The sequence below is a fragment of the Salvelinus namaycush genome, chromosome 33 (genome assembly GCF_016432855.1).
Source record: "Salvelinus namaycush isolate Seneca chromosome 33, SaNama_1.0, whole genome shotgun sequence".
NCBI classification, from domain to species: Eukaryota; Metazoa; Chordata; class Actinopteri; order Salmoniformes; family Salmonidae; genus Salvelinus; species Salvelinus namaycush.
The window spans coordinates 14,484,270-14,499,728 of record NC_052339.1 but is presented as its reverse complement, the minus strand read 5'-3'; the positions used below and the strand labels follow the sequence as shown (position 1 = coordinate 14,499,728).

General features: G+C 41.1%; 1 protein-coding gene across 2 annotated transcripts in view; it reads left to right on the top strand.

Annotated features, from left to right (window-relative positions):
- The window catches only part of LOC120027601 (WD repeat-containing protein 37-like), a 28,156-nt gene that overhangs the window by 264 nt on the left and 12,433 nt on the right, over window positions 1–15,459 (top strand). The window contains exons 1-10 of one of the 2 annotated variants that reach the window (XM_038972593.1): window positions 278–424; window positions 981–1,115; window positions 1,655–1,842; window positions 6,195–6,291; window positions 6,614–6,709; window positions 7,112–7,176; window positions 9,779–9,914; window positions 10,179–10,295; window positions 10,700–10,776; window positions 11,147–11,384. In XM_038972593.1, coding sequence (XP_038828521.1) covers window positions 1,696–1,842; window positions 6,195–6,291; window positions 6,614–6,709; window positions 7,112–7,176; window positions 9,779–9,914; window positions 10,179–10,295; window positions 10,700–10,776; window positions 11,147–11,384 — 973 coding nt within the window. In that variant the 5' untranslated portion in view covers window positions 278–424; window positions 981–1,115; window positions 1,655–1,695. Of the gene's footprint in view, window positions 1–277; window positions 425–980; window positions 1,116–1,654; window positions 1,843–6,194; window positions 6,292–6,613; window positions 6,710–7,111; window positions 7,177–9,778; window positions 9,915–10,178; window positions 10,296–10,699; window positions 10,777–11,146; window positions 11,385–15,459 lie in introns of those variants that run through there. The other variant, XM_038972592.1, reaches the window with a different exon arrangement.

The window sequence follows — 15,459 nt, the reverse complement described above, 5'->3', positions numbered from 1 at the left end:
GTTCTTACAGAAACGGAAATCGTATTGGCTAGTGATGGGAAACGTATGCCTTATCACATGACATAGCAGCACTTGCGGCATCTCTCCTACTCAGTTTTATGAAAGCTACACCAGCTAAAACAGTCAAACGTATTAATTTGCAACGTTTTAGCTACTCACAATAGATTAGAGATTTGTCTGTGTCCCCTAACTGAGATATCTCTACGACTGTCAAATCAAATAAGTAACTTTTTGACAATTCCTTGATTGCCTTTCTCGTCCACCAAAGCCTCGCGTTGCTTGTGTCCCATGACGCTTGATTCATGAGCGGTGATGAGCCGACTCGTATCATAAACCCGAGAGCCAATTTTCTGGAAATATACGTGCTCTCTCCCTTTATTTTTCTACGACCTTCAAAAGACACTTGCGTAGTTACCTTTATAAAGTAAGTAGTTTAGTTAGAGTACTACTGTGTTGAAAAAACGACTTTTCAGAGCCAGTTAGTTAGCTTTCTAGATGGTTAGCTAGCTAGTAGCGTAGTTAGAAATTGAGGCTAGCTAGCTGCGTTCTCCATCTGAGTATGTACTCCAACTAACGTTAGTTAGGTACCGGTAGTATGGCCTTAATATATACGGCAGCCTTGCTAACCATAGCTACTGCATGAAGGCCTGTCTGCATGACTATAACAGGTCGCATGCAAACATTATTAGCCTGCTAGTTGGCGGGTACTAACAAGCTAGTTACATGCCATTGGTAGCTAATTGACTGGTTCTCTCATAGCTAACTAATTCACATAGCTAACAGCTAAAAGTAAAGCAACTCAAAATCAAACAACCGATGCAGCGTCATCTATCAATACGTTGTTTCACATTTGTTGTGTTCTCATTGCTGTCTTGTCTCTTTCGAATCCGAGTGTGGAAGTCAGATTTATAAGCAAATTGCTCTCCAGATCACTCTTTTGCCCGTTTATTGACATCTTGTTTTTCCATATGTCTGTCCAGCCAGTGGTGTCTTTGAAGGCTTTCCCCATCAACTGTGGAGACTAGGCTACTGGCCACCCACATCATTGTGATCACCTTCATTACCTGCCAGTTTAGGATGCAACGATGTACTTGTCATGCTGCTTCTCACTAATGGTATGCATCCTTATATCCATGTCCCAGGTTGTGTCCATAATATCACCCTATTCCATATCTATATAGTGCACTACTTTTGACAAGAGCACAGGGTTTTGGTCTAAAGTAGGGCATTTTATACTAGGGAATAAAATGCAATTTGGGACTAGTCGTGCTTTCTTTGGCTTTTGAAATGCTCACATCTTTTGCATGATCATGTTGAATGTCTACTGCTCTAGTCTATGGACAATTTACTCATTCTCCTGATAACGTGCCTAGATAGAGTGAATGTTTACTATCCTGTAGCTACACTACAAGGGAAGTGTATTAAACAGCAGTGGTATGATAAGAACAATAAAGCCTCTGGCTTAGTCTCAAATGGCACCCTATTCCCTTTATAGTGCACTACTTTTGACCAGGGCCTGTAGGACTCTGGTTGAAAGTAGTGCACTATATAGGGAATATGGTTCCATTTAGGACAGCCATTCTCCAGGTGCCAGCAGAGAGCAGTAATGTGAAACCTGACAGCCAGGGTTGAACCATGGGTTGTGTTTGCTCAGCCTCAGGTAGGAAGTGAACCGGAGGACGTCACAGAGGAGGGATGCCTGTAGAGAGTGGAAGTAGTGCCGCCGCCCGTCACACCAAGCAGAAGCGCAAGTCCCACAGCCTGTCCATTCGGCGCAGCAACAGCACTGACCAGGAGCAGCGCACAGTGACAGGCATGCAGAGAGAGATGCTGGACGGACAGGTGAGTGAGCTGACTACCGCAGTAAACACAAACAGTAGACACGGTACCTTAATACACAAACGTACATGCGCACACACACATGCTCTATCTCTCTTTCTCTAAAGCATATGAATGTTTTAAAAAGCAGTTGGCTTGTATCTGCTTATAATGTTAGCTGTTAAGATTTAGTGATGTACTACTGAAATTGAAACCATTACAGTAAAAATTAAAAACAGCCAACCATTGTATGTTGATTATCATGTCAATTGTCAACCTGTTGTTGATGGGAGGTTTGTTTGTGTGATATTACCAGGGAGAGAGGACAGTATCTGATGGTTTTTGCGACTTGCTTTCTACCTGGTGTTGCAACATGCTTTAAGTGAGATGTACACACCTACTCATTCTGGGGTTTTTATTTTTTTTACTATTTTCTACATTGTAGAATAATAGTGAAGACATCAACACTATGAAATAACACATGGAATCATGTAGTAACCAAAAAAGTGTGAAACAAATCAAAATATATTTTATATTTGAGATTCTTCAAAGTAGCCACCCTTTGCCTTGATGACAGCTTAGAAAATAGTAAAAATTAAGAAGAACCCTTGAATGAGTAGGTGTGTCCAAACTTTTGACTGGTACTGTACATCATGTTTCTCGTGGTCTCTTGGGGACCGAGGTGCACATAGGTGTATATTTAGCCTAGTTTTTATTTTTCATTTTGAAACGGAAACGTGTGTAGTTAGTCAAGTGTGTACACAGTATGTGTGTAGGCTAGTTAATCAAATGTGTGTGTTAGCCATGGTAGTAGCCTATTAAAAAGAAACCTAAGATGAAAATACTCATTCAGAGAAGAGTACAAAGACATTGTCTGCCAGAGTTGCTGAAAATACATGAATGTTAAATTATTGACTCAATACATTAAATAAGTGAATTAGCCTATCTCTATTTACAATTCCTGGCTTAATATTTAAGTCAAATAAGTTAGTGAATAACCATACCTCCACGATCAATCAGATAGTGTCTCACATGTAAGGTCTATTTGGAATTCAAAAATACTCGGACACAGTCGATTTGTCTCTAACAGCAAGACTAAGAGCTTTTTGATGAGACAGACAGTCAGGCACCATCCCTGATGCAAACACAGTGTTTGCTACCTCAGTCAGTGAGATAATACATCCTAGGCGTACTGTTTAATCAAGACCATCTTATCATTATACCAATAAAAAGGAAGAGGACAGCAGTACAGTACAGAAACTGAAATTACGTTAGAATTTGTCCACTCAATGTTTTGGGCGTTGTTAATAAATTGTGTAGGCTAGCCTCACGTGTGAGTGAGTAGTCATGACGAATAAGCATAACCTAGACCTAAGTATACTGAGGTGACGTTGTTTTCAGGTGACTGGCATCGGTTCTCTAGACAGTCCTTCTATAGCCTGTCATTGGCCTGTCTATCCATTCTATTTGCTCTGAGCATATAGTAACAGTACCACATGCTGCTGTTGTCTCATCAAGTTTTAATGCCGTCCGCTTGTGCAGGTATGAGTATTCTTTTCATCAAGGCTCTCTCTCCATCTCCAGTACCTGTTGGCTCATTGTTGACTGTATCCATCCGCCAGCCACTGTATCAAATCAAATAAAAATATTTGGGTCACATACATGTGTTTAGCAGATGTAAGTGCTTGTGCTTCTAGTTCCGACAGTGCAGCAATATGTAACAAGTAATATCTAACAATTTCACAACATAGATTTGTGTTTATTGGATATAAGTAAAGGAATATTTAGACAAGCAATGTCAGAGCAGCATAGTGCTGAGTTACCGCCGCTCTGATATCTAATAGTTCTTCCCGGCTGTATGTAATAGCACATAACATCTTCTGGGCTAACAATGTAAGAAATAATACATGAAAAACAACATACTGCAAAGTTTTCTAAGAACTAGAAGCGAGGCTGCCCTCTCGGTCGGTGCCATCTTGGCAGAATCTACTGCTACACTAGAGGTTAGGCCCTCATATCCTTTCACGCACTAACCAAGGAAATCTTTATGCACATGATTGAGCAGCTTTGAAAGACTTAAGGGGCTGACTGTTTGCTGCAAATTGCCTTTAAAAAAAAAATGTATACATAGGTTGTTTACATGTGCCGTTGACTGAATGGCGAGAGAGTGGTTAACCTCATTCTCACTGACTCTCGTGGTCTTGAATATCTTTGTGTGTGGGTTTGTGTCAATTTAAAGACCTGAGAGATAGGCTATTTGGTTTCCTCATGTCATGTTACAGTTTAGTGACTAAGCTACAGTGGAAGTCGGAAGTTTACATACACCTTAGCCAAATACATTTAAACACATTTTTCCCAATTCTTGACATTTAATCATAGTAAAAATTCCCTGTCTTAGGTCAGTTAGTTTCACCACTTTATTTTAAGAATGTGAAATGTCAGAATAATAGTAGAGAATGATTTATTTCAGCTTTTATTTCTTTCATCACATTCCCAGTGGGTCAGAAGTTTACATACACTCAATTAGTATTTGGTAGCATTGCCTTTAAATTGAACATTTTGGGTAGCCTTCCACAAGCTTCCCACAATAAGTTGGGTGAATTTTGGCCCATTCCTCCTGACAGAGCTGGTGTAACTGAGTCAGGTTTGTAGGCCTCCTTGCTCACACACGCTTTTTCAGTTCTGCCCACAAGTTTTCTATCGGATTGAGGTCACTGCTTTGTGATGGCCACTCCAATACCTTGACTTTGTTGTACTTAAGCCATTTTGCCACAACTTTGGAAGTATGCTTGGGGTCATTGTTCATTTGGAAGACCCATTTGCGATCAAGCTTTAAGTTCCTGACTGATGTCTTGAGATGTTGCTTCAATATATCCACATAATTTCCCTTCCTCATGATGCCATCCATTTTGTGAAGTGCACCAGTCCCTCCTGCAGCAAAGCACCCCCACAACATGATGCTGTCACCCCCGTGCTTCACGGTTGGGAGGGTGTTCTTCAGCTTGCAAGCCTCCCCCCTTTTCCTCCAAACATAACGATGGTATTTATGGCCAAACAGTTCTATTTTTCTTTCATCAGACCAGAGGACATTTCTCCAAAAAGTACATTCTTTGTCCCCATGTGCTGTTGCAAACCGTAGTCTGGCTTTTTTATGGCGGTTTTGGAGCAGTGGCTTCTTCCTTGCTGAGCAGCTTTTCAGGTTATGTCGATATAGGACTCGTTTTACTCTGGATATAGATACTTTAGTCCTGTTTCCTCCAGCATCTTCACAAGGTCCTTTGCTGTTGTTCTGGGATTGATTTGCACCTTTCGCACCAAAGTACGTTCATCTCTTGGAGACAGAATGCGTCTCCTTCCTGAGCAGTATGACGGCTGCATGGTCCCATGGTGTTTATACTTGCGTACTGTTATTTGTACAGATGAACGTGGTACCTTCAGGCGTTTGGAAATTGCTCCCAAGGATGAACCAGACTTGTGGAGGGCTACAATTTTTTGGCTGATTTCTTTTGATTTTCCCATGATGTCAAGCAAAGAGGCACTGAGTTTGAAGGTAGGCCTTGAAATACATCCACAGGTACACCTCCAATTGACTCAAATGATGTCAATTAGCCTATCAGAAGCTTCTAAAGCCATGACATAATTTTCTGGAATTTTCCAAGCTGTTTCAAGTCACAGTCAACTTAGTGTATGTAAACTTCTGATCCACTGGAATTGTAATTCCGTAAATGATTAGTGAAATAATCTGTCTGTAAACAATTGTTGGAAAAATGACTTGTGTCATGCACAAAGTAGATGTCCTAACCGACTTGCCAAAACTATAGTTTGTTCCCAAGAAATTTGTGGAGTGGTTGAAAAACTAGTTTTAATGACTCCAACCAAAGTGTATGTAAACTTCCGACTTCAACTATATGGATAGCAGCAGTTTCAGTAGCTGTCAAAACCGTATGACTTTTCATGGTGGCCTACTTTTCTTTGCATAGTTTTAATCTGCGTACATGCAAACTGTTCACTGGGAACTGTCAGTTGTAGAGAATGGAGATACTGGTAAGTCAGAACAAAAGGTAGTTCAATATTGTTTTGTAATGAGACATTTATGGCTGTGTTCTTGTAATGGACTACTGTCTGTTGTAACTTGGTTTTACGGTAGTGACATCTGTGTTAGTTAGTGAATTTACTTACTATAGTTACAGTCAGTGCTACAATTGTGTCTATTTTGCATCAGTTACAGAAAACAATTGCTTGTCATGTCTGGATAGATATTCGCCTGTCAGAATGTGAAGTTGTTTAATGAAACTGCTTCCCTTTTTCCATCCAATGCATACGGAACTGCTGTTTATTTTATGACGTTGAAGTGAACAGTTTTCGTTTGTTTGCAGGACTCCAAGTTGCCCCTATCCTTGCGGAGCAATCTACTAGACCTGTTTGGCCAGATAGAGCGGGAGTTTGAGAATCTCTACATCGAAAACTTAGAATGTAAGTGATAACAAGAGGGCGTGTCATGTGTATTTAATGTAACGCACAAAATGGATGATTATTGATAAAAATGAGTTGCCTATTTACATACAGACAGTAACTGATCAATGGATAATGTTATGGAGGTATTGTAGGAAGGAACACCTGCCCCCTTGCGGGGACTGATTGGCTACCACAGTCGTCTACCGCTCGTCCACCGGTTTGTTTTATGTTTGTGGGGTGAAATACTGATCTTGAGGAAGCTGATTGACTTCCTTGTGGTTTTGTAGTGGCTCTGTTGTCTCTGTTGTCCGATAACCGTGTGTGTGCGCTAATTCTGTAGTGCGCCGGGAAATTGATACACTCAACGAGCGCCTAGTATCCGAAGGACAAACCATAGACGGAGGAGAGCTGAGCAAAGGAGCTCTGAAAGCGAAAGGTACAGTTAACCTGAAGTTTAGTATTTAGTCTTCACTTGAGGAATAATAAAGTTGTATTGCATTTGGAATAGGCTTAGATTTTGTTAATTGATGAATTTATTTGCTAGTTTATTTTCACTGGCTTTTCTTGTAGTAAATGTAAGTGCTACCCTAGTGTTAAACCATTCAAATGAACAAGGTACAGTTTTGTTATCCTTGCATATAGTCTGAATCACATCACAGTATTACTATGTGGGCTGACACAGTAGTAAAGCCAAGATTGTGATGAATAGATTGTGTATTTTTAATATATATATATATTTTTATAGTTTAGGGGTGTTTATTCCTTCCTCTATGAAAATGAAATCTAACCTGTTTCTCTAACAATCAAACCATGTGTTCATCTTCGTGTGCATACACAGCCAGTCACAGTACCAGCCAGCTGTCTCAGAAACTGATGACCACTTACAAAGCCTCCACGAGCAAGGTATGTTTGATTACACAGAGTGTTACACACTGGTGCTCATTCATTGTTGATTATGAGGAAGTAAGAGTAAGCTTCTATGTAAACGTTCTAGCTGTTTCAGATCATTAGAGCTTGTGTAATGATTTACTGCTATCAAAAGCCCTTTTGTAACTAAGTTGTGGTTTAGATGAATACTTCCTTTCCCGCAAATGTTTATTGAACGACTGAACAGATCTGTGTTGACTGAAAGCTTTTCCTTGTTTCAATATTTAACTCCACAGTTAAGTGTTGTACTTTTATGTTTATGTCAAACTCACTATTTGTAACCCAAACACTATTTCCAATGATCTTTCTCTGCTTCTTCTTGTGTACTGGTTGTTCAATAATGGTGCTTTTGAGTCTGAATGTAACCTTTATTTAACTAGGCAAGTCAGTTAACCTCTAACACCTCCCAAACCCGGATCCGGGATCCCCCCCATCAAAAAAGCTGACTAGCCTAGCCTAAAGCCACAGGGATATCATATAATAAAATGTTCATGAAATCACAAGTCCAAGACACCAAATGAAAGATACACATCTTGTGAATCCAGCCATCATTTCTGATTTTTAAAATGTTTTACAGGGAAGACACAATATGTAAATCTATTAGCTAACCACGTTAGCAAAAGACACCACTTTTTTACTCCACCATTTTTTTACTCCATCAGTAGCTATCACAAATTCGACCAAATAAAGATATAAATAGCCACTAACCAAGAAACAACTTCATCAGATGACAGTCTGATAACATATTTATTGTATAGCATATGTTTTGTTAGAAAAATGTGCATATTTCAGGTATAAATCATAGTTTACCATTGCAGCCACCATCACAACTCTCACCAAAGCGACTAGAATAACTACAGAGAGCAACGTGAATTAGCTAATTACTCATCATAAAACATTTCTTAAAAATACACAGCGTACAGCAGATAAGACACAGATCTTGTGAATCCAGCCAATATTTCAGATTTTCTAAGTGTTTTACAGCGAAAACACAATATAGCATTATATTAGCTTACCACAATAGCAAACATCACAACAGCATTGATTCAAGGCAAAAATAGCGATAACGTATAAACCACCAAAATATATTAATTTTTTCACTAACCTTCTCAGAATTCTTCAGATGACAGTCCTATAACATCATATTACACAATGCATATAGAGTTTGTTCGAAAATGTGCATATTTAGCGGCACAAATCGTGGTTATACAATGAGAAAAGTAGCAAAGCTGCCCAGAAAATGTCAGGAGAAATCTTTGAAGAGGCACCTATTCTAATCAGTAACTATTCCAAAACTTGACTAAAAAATACAGGTTGGACAGCAATTGAAAGACAAATTAGTTCTTAATGCAATCGCTGGGTTACATTTTTAAAATTAACGTTACTTCAAGCATACAGCGTGCGCTAAAGCGAGACGCACCGAAATTCATGGCGGAATTATTATTTGACATTTGTCAACATAAGTACGAATTAACAGCATAAAGACTGCTTACTATTAGCTGAGCTTCCATCAGAATCTTGGGCAAGGTGTCCTTTCTCCAGAACAATCGTCTTTGGGTTGAAAGATGTCCTCTTCTCCTGTCGAAATAGCAGCTAACGATAGCCACCCACTGGAGACGTGTCCAACTCGTGAAAGCGCATGACAAAGAAATCCCAGAAAATCGCAATAAACTGCTATAAACTGCTATAAGTTGGTTTAAATTAACTACCTTATGATGTCTTTAACACCTATAACGAATAAAAACATGACCGGAGATATAGAACTACTAAAACGAAAGCGTTTGCAGGACGCCATTGTGATGTCTTCTTGCGCCAGGCGCACCGTTGAAAAGGACGGTACTTCCATTCCACGGTCTTATATAAGGTCCGAGATTGCGCAATCCACTCCATTCAAATTCTCCCCGCTTACTGACATCTAGAGGAAGACGTATGCAGTGCATGTAGCCCGATGGCTTACATGGGGACTTATAAACTGACCTCAGAACAGGGACCTCGATTTCTGAAATCTCACTCCCTGACAGGAAATGTGCTGCAGAATGAGTTCTGTTTCACTCAGAGAAATAATTCAAACGGTTTTAGAAACTAGAGAGTGTTTTCTATCCAATAGTAATAATAATATGCATATTGTACGAGCAAGAATTGAGTACGAGGCAGTTTAATTTGGGAACTCATTTTTACAAAGTCGAAATGGCGCCCCCATAGGCTCAAGAAGTTAAGAACATTTTTTTTTTTACAATGACGGCCTACCAGGGAACAGTGGGTTAACTGCCTTGTTCAGGGGCAGAACAACAGATTTTTACCTTATCAGCTCAGGGATTCGATCCAGCAACCTTTCGGTTACTGGCCCAACGCTCTAACCGCTAGGCTACCTGCTGCCCCAAAATAATAATGAATAAGGCACAGTTACTGTTCACAGGGTAGTAGTGAGCCAGTGTGTCAGTAATGGATTGGACTTTTACAGCGCCTTTTTACCAGGTGAGGTACTCATAGCGCTTTATGTAGTAAGGGGGAAACTCGCCTCATCCAGCACCGATGTGTGGTTGGTGAGTGAGAACATTGTGGTGTCTCCTCTCTGTAGATAGTGTCGAGTTTCAAAGCCACCACGTCCAGAGCTGTGTGTCAGATCCTGAGGGAGTATGTGGGCCACCGGGACGGCATCTGGGACCTGGCAGTCACACGGAACTCACCTGTGGTTCTTGGGACCGCATCAGCAGGTCAGATATGTCACCTGTAAAGTGGACCTGAAATTGAAATGTATACATTTGAAAGGATAAACTTAAAAAATAACAAGAGGAACGCTTACACATTTAGGCTACATGTTAACATATGAAGAGGTGGACATCATTGTCTAATGACTGGGGTCTGGAATTGTGCTGATGAAGTACTAGGAGGTATTTTTAGATAAAAACTTGCTGGGAAATGTTTTGCCATTAAGCTTTGGATAAATAGGTTAACTTTTTTTTCAATGTTCCCCACAGACCACTCTGCTGCTCTGTGGAGTATAGAGACAGGAAAATGTCTGCTTAGATATGCTGGCCATGCCGGATCAGTCAACTCCATCAAGTTTCACCCTACGGAACAGATGGCCCTGACAGGTATGCTAATGTATGGTAATGCCACGAATCCACCACATGCAGGTGTTAACCTGTGTTGTAGATTGTATGACTGTTATAGTTAGTTCAGCTGTTGTTCAACTGTGCTTGTTGTTTAACTATTGTTCAACTGTGCCGTCACCTCAGTACAGATGTGTTGAAACATCTCTCTCATCAGCGAGTGTTCACTTATCTTTCCCTCCATTTTGACGTGTTTCATCGTCCCATTCATAATCTCTGTTCTCTCTGTGTGTGTTTGCTATGGTAGCTGTGAGTTGGCACATCGTTAGAACTATGAGATGTGATCGATGACTGCCTGTGTGTGTGTGGTGGTGTGTTTGCTAAAGTGACGCTTCTCAGTCCATCTGTGTTTATTCATGTTTGTGTGTGTGTTCGTGTTTCCTCAGCGTCTGGGGACCAGACGGCTCACATCTGGCGCTACATGGTGCAACTGCCCGTCATCCCGCCTCTAGCAGATATCAGCGTGAGTCTCATCCCCTGTCTTCTACTCACAGCCCCACTCACTCACTCACTCACTCACTCACTCACTCACTCACTCACTCACTCACTCACTCACTCACTCACTCACTCACTCACTCACTCACTCACTCACTCACTCACTCACTCACTCACTCACTCACTCACTCACTCACTCACTGATTCATTCACCACCCTTCATCATATCTCTCATATAAGCACCTTTCTCTCATGTGGACATTTACTCATACACCTCTCTCTCACATACCTCTAACTCACTCATAGTTATTCTTAAATAATGAATGAAAAGGAGATACATTTTAAGATAAGGGCCCTGTAAAGAAACTCTGTTCCTCTCTCTTCCCCCACTGCCCTAGGCACTGTGTGACGACGAGCTGGACTTCTCAGACAGGGAGGATGGTGACGGGGACGGGGAGGGTCCGTGCAGTGAGGTCCCCACCATCCGCGTGGCCACCACCACCTTGAAGAGCCACCAAGGGGTGGTCATCGCTGCAGACTGGCTGGTAGGGGGCAAGCAGGTGGTCACTGCTTCCTGGGACCGGGCTGCCAACCTATATGAGGTGGAGACCTCAGAGCTGGTCCACACACTGACAGGTAGGCACAGAGGACGGACACATCCCGACTATAGGAGTGTAGGGGAATCTAAGTATAGCCCATCTGCATATGTATTATCAATGGTTCTCTTCATTGCAATCTCCTCTCCCTGCATGCTGTGGTGGGCAACGCTACAATGTAAAAAATACATTCAAACCTGTGCCCGAGCGAGCCCCTGGCTGTTGTTTACGAAAACCAATAAACTAGCCTGCCAATATTGTTGCACTTCCGAAGTCTAGGGGTCCTAGGCCTAGTTACATGGTCTGTAACCTGAATGAATGGGTACATTTATGTGAAAAATCGGCATCTGAGGACAGTGTTATGTGCCCAGGAGACAACAACTTGCCAAGTTCAGGGGAAGCTCTGTCTTAACGATCCACTTGGACGAGAGGTCATGTTCAGATGGGGACAAAAATAAATATATACAAAAAGGAGAACTACTATAAAGTCTACTGAGTCAAGTCTGACCTTTTACCTATATTTAATATGGGAGATTATTCAATAGCAACCAGTGCCTAAAATGAACACTCGCCACCTGCCAAATGTGGGTATATTTTGGCGTTGGCGGGTAAAATGTATATTTCACCAGCCACGTTGGCGGGTGGTCAGTGCTCCACAGTGCGAGCATTTCACTCGTGTTTCCCTAACAAAAAAAGATTGCAGTTTTGAAATTGCAGTAACTGCAGGCGACTGTGGTGTTTTGGTCGCAGTAATAAAATAAAAAGGTATTATTTTGGACGCAGTAGTTGCGTACTGCACTCTAACTGCAGTTATAAACTGGGTGGTTCGAGCCCTGAATGTTGATTGGCTGACAGTTGTGGTATCAGACAGTATACCACTGGTATGACAAAACATTTCAATTTACTGCTCTAATTACGTTGGTAACCAGTTTCTAATAGCAATAAGGCACCTCGGGTTTGTGGTATATGGCCAATATACCACGGCTAAGGGCTGTATCCAGGCACTCTGTGTTGTGTTGTGCATAAGAACAGCCCTTAGCCGTGGTACGTTGGCCATATACCACACCTCCTCGGGCCTTATTGCAGTCAAAGTGCAGTATAATGAAGCAATCTCTTTTCTTAGGGGTTGTGAATAGAAATATGATTACATTTATAGTCAAATAAATGCTGCAGTAGCTGTTTTCAAAGTATTTCTGACGTTTTGTTTCATAGCTGGTAAATGAATGGTACAAAATCAAAGGACTACGAATCTATAGAGCTTATTCCACCTTGCACTTTGACACTGCCTGGCTAGGGGCTGTGCCCATGTAAATTTTTAGAAGCGCTGCGCACAAGCATAAACGTTGGTTTAATTTCCTTTAAATGAAAGTCTACTGAAGTGAGACTTTGTCCTTGTGTCTCTTGGCTATTTGCATTGTTTTGTTCACAAGCTAGCTCACCATGACGAAAAAAGATTGCAGTCAGAGTGCAGTATAACTGCAGTTTGCTGCAAATACTGCGTCCAAAACAACAATGTTCAGTGCAGTAACCACAGTTCAACTGCATTGTACTGCAGTTATTCTCTTTTTCACTTTTACTGCGGTTTAAAAACTGAAATCTTTCTTTGTAAGAGCAATCTCACAGGCACAAACATGACTCAAGTCGCACTACCACAATAACCTCTCGCCAACCATTAAAGGGGCAGGTGAATTTTTGTCTCTGTAATATTTTGGTCAAAATTAAGTTAAACAATATACCACATGACTTCTTACTAGTAATACATTTTGTTTTAGAAACATTACAAACCATGCTCATTTGTTTTTGTTTGTAGTGTAAAAAATATATTTGGGCTGGTAAAAAAATCTTGAGTGGCTCGTAAATTTTATGCCCTGATGGAAACACTTGGTATCCCTGGAGTTAAACAGTTTAGATACCTGGGAGTTGATGTCCACCCCACAGTCCAATTCATAGTTACAAATAAATACAACAAGATTCTCAAAGACGTGGTGTCAGATCTGGAAAGATCAACATTTCCAGATTAATTCAAATCACGGATCTCTATTATCAAGATGAACACGCTTTAACCTTTTGAGCTCAATGCTCCCTCTGGCACCACCGACTGGATATTGGAATACATTTTATTCCTCAGTCTCTAAAACATGCCTCCATTGCATTAAACAACATACTCTGTCAAGGAAAAAGAGGGCAGGTGGCCAATGCCTTCCAATTTTTAATTTTTAATTTCTGGTCATTTGTTCTCCGTCCTCTTTCCACATGGTTCGATCCAGATGCTAAGGTGGCTTGGCATCCCATAGAGGACAACCTACCTAGTACATTCGCACTGGTTGCAGGATCTGGTCCACTCCAACGTCTCCTTGAGATACTTCAAAACAAACTTTGTCCCCTTAATAACACAGGCCATCTCTGTGTGTCGCACCGTCGAAGAATTATCCAAAACCAATTGGTACAATCACTCTCCTTTGTTCCACAATTCCGACATCTGTTTGGGGGGCTGCCCTATATCCTTCCACCACTGGAGTGACAAGGGTGTACACATCAAGGTAATGTTCTCGATGAGGGAGGGCTCTGTGCATTTTAGAATTTACAAACAACTTTTAATTTACCGGGAAAATCGTTATTTTATTTACAACTTTGCTCTGCCATGCGAAACACTACCAATTCACCCTCTCCGGAAAATTGTTGGGATCTGGCCTAAACCCAGGGCACTGGTTTCTGAGAAGCATCTCAGAAGCCCCTGTCAATTGACCGCTATGGAAGAAAGACTTCTCACCTTAAGTCACTGAAATTAACTGGCAAACTGTAATCGATTTCCTTCTAGAAATCCTCATCAACAGAACAACCACTTACATTTTGTCTTCAGATCTTATCTGACCCGTGCAGGCTGTTCCAAATGAAAATACATCCAACACTGAAATGCTCTCTATGCCCTCAGGATGCTCCTGGTACCTTCATTCATATGGTCTGGGAGTGCCCTGAGGTATCCCAATTTTGGAGACTAGTCTCCAATATGCTCTCCACAATGCACTCTAAACATGTTCCATGCAGATTATACTCTTCAGTGACACCTCCAAATTGGATCTCTCTTTGCAAGAAAAGCGATTATGGCTGGCTGGCCTCACGGCAGCCAATAAAATGTTTACCTGTCGATGGGAGGGTACCTCCTGTGGGAGGGTAAGGGGGGGCTGTGCTTAATTTGGATCCGGCACCTCTTGAGTTTTGGATTGTTCCAGGATTCAGTAGGCCTACCTCTCATGACATTTTTTTTCACTGTTTGCAAAGTAACATTTTGAATAAAAGCGATAAGAGTTGATTTCAGTTGGCTCTGTAATTCTAATGTCCCCTAAAAGAACAAATTGTGAAAAGAAAGACTTTCAGCCCGTGCCTAATTTTCTAAGAATTGATCTGGGTTGGGCGACCCGGGTTTATCGTTGTAGCCTAGAGATCAACACGTGGTCGTTGCTGTGGGGAGAGAGAGAAGCGTGCCTGTATCTCTTACAGAACTAGAATGACATTCACTTTATATTACAGTACCAGTCAAAAGTTTGGACACACCTACTCATTCAAGTTTAAAAATATATATATATTTAAAAAAAAAAAATTAAATTGTAGAATAATAGTGAAGACATCAAAACTTTGAAATAACACTAGTGTTTAATAAGTGTTAAACAAATCAAAATATATTTTATATTTCATATTCTTCAAAGTAGCCACCCTTTGCCTTGATGGCAGCTTTGCACACTCTTGGCATTCTCTCAACCAGCTTCACCTGGAATGCTTTTCCAACAGCCTTGAAGGAGTTCCAGCATATGCTGAGCACTTGCTGGCTGCTTTTCCTTCACTCTGCCGTCCAACTCATCCCAAACCATCTCAATTGGGTTGAGGTTGGGTGATTGTGGAGGCCAGGTCATCTGATGCAGCAATCCATCACTCTCCTTCTTGGTCAAATAGCCCTTACACACAATGGAGGTGTGTTTTGGGTCATTGTCTTGTTGAAAAACAAATGATAGTCCCACTAAGCGCAAACCAGATGGGATGGCTTATCGCTGCAGAATGCTGTGGTAGCCATGTTGGTTAAGTGTGCCTTGAATTCTAAATAAATCAGACTGTGTCACCAG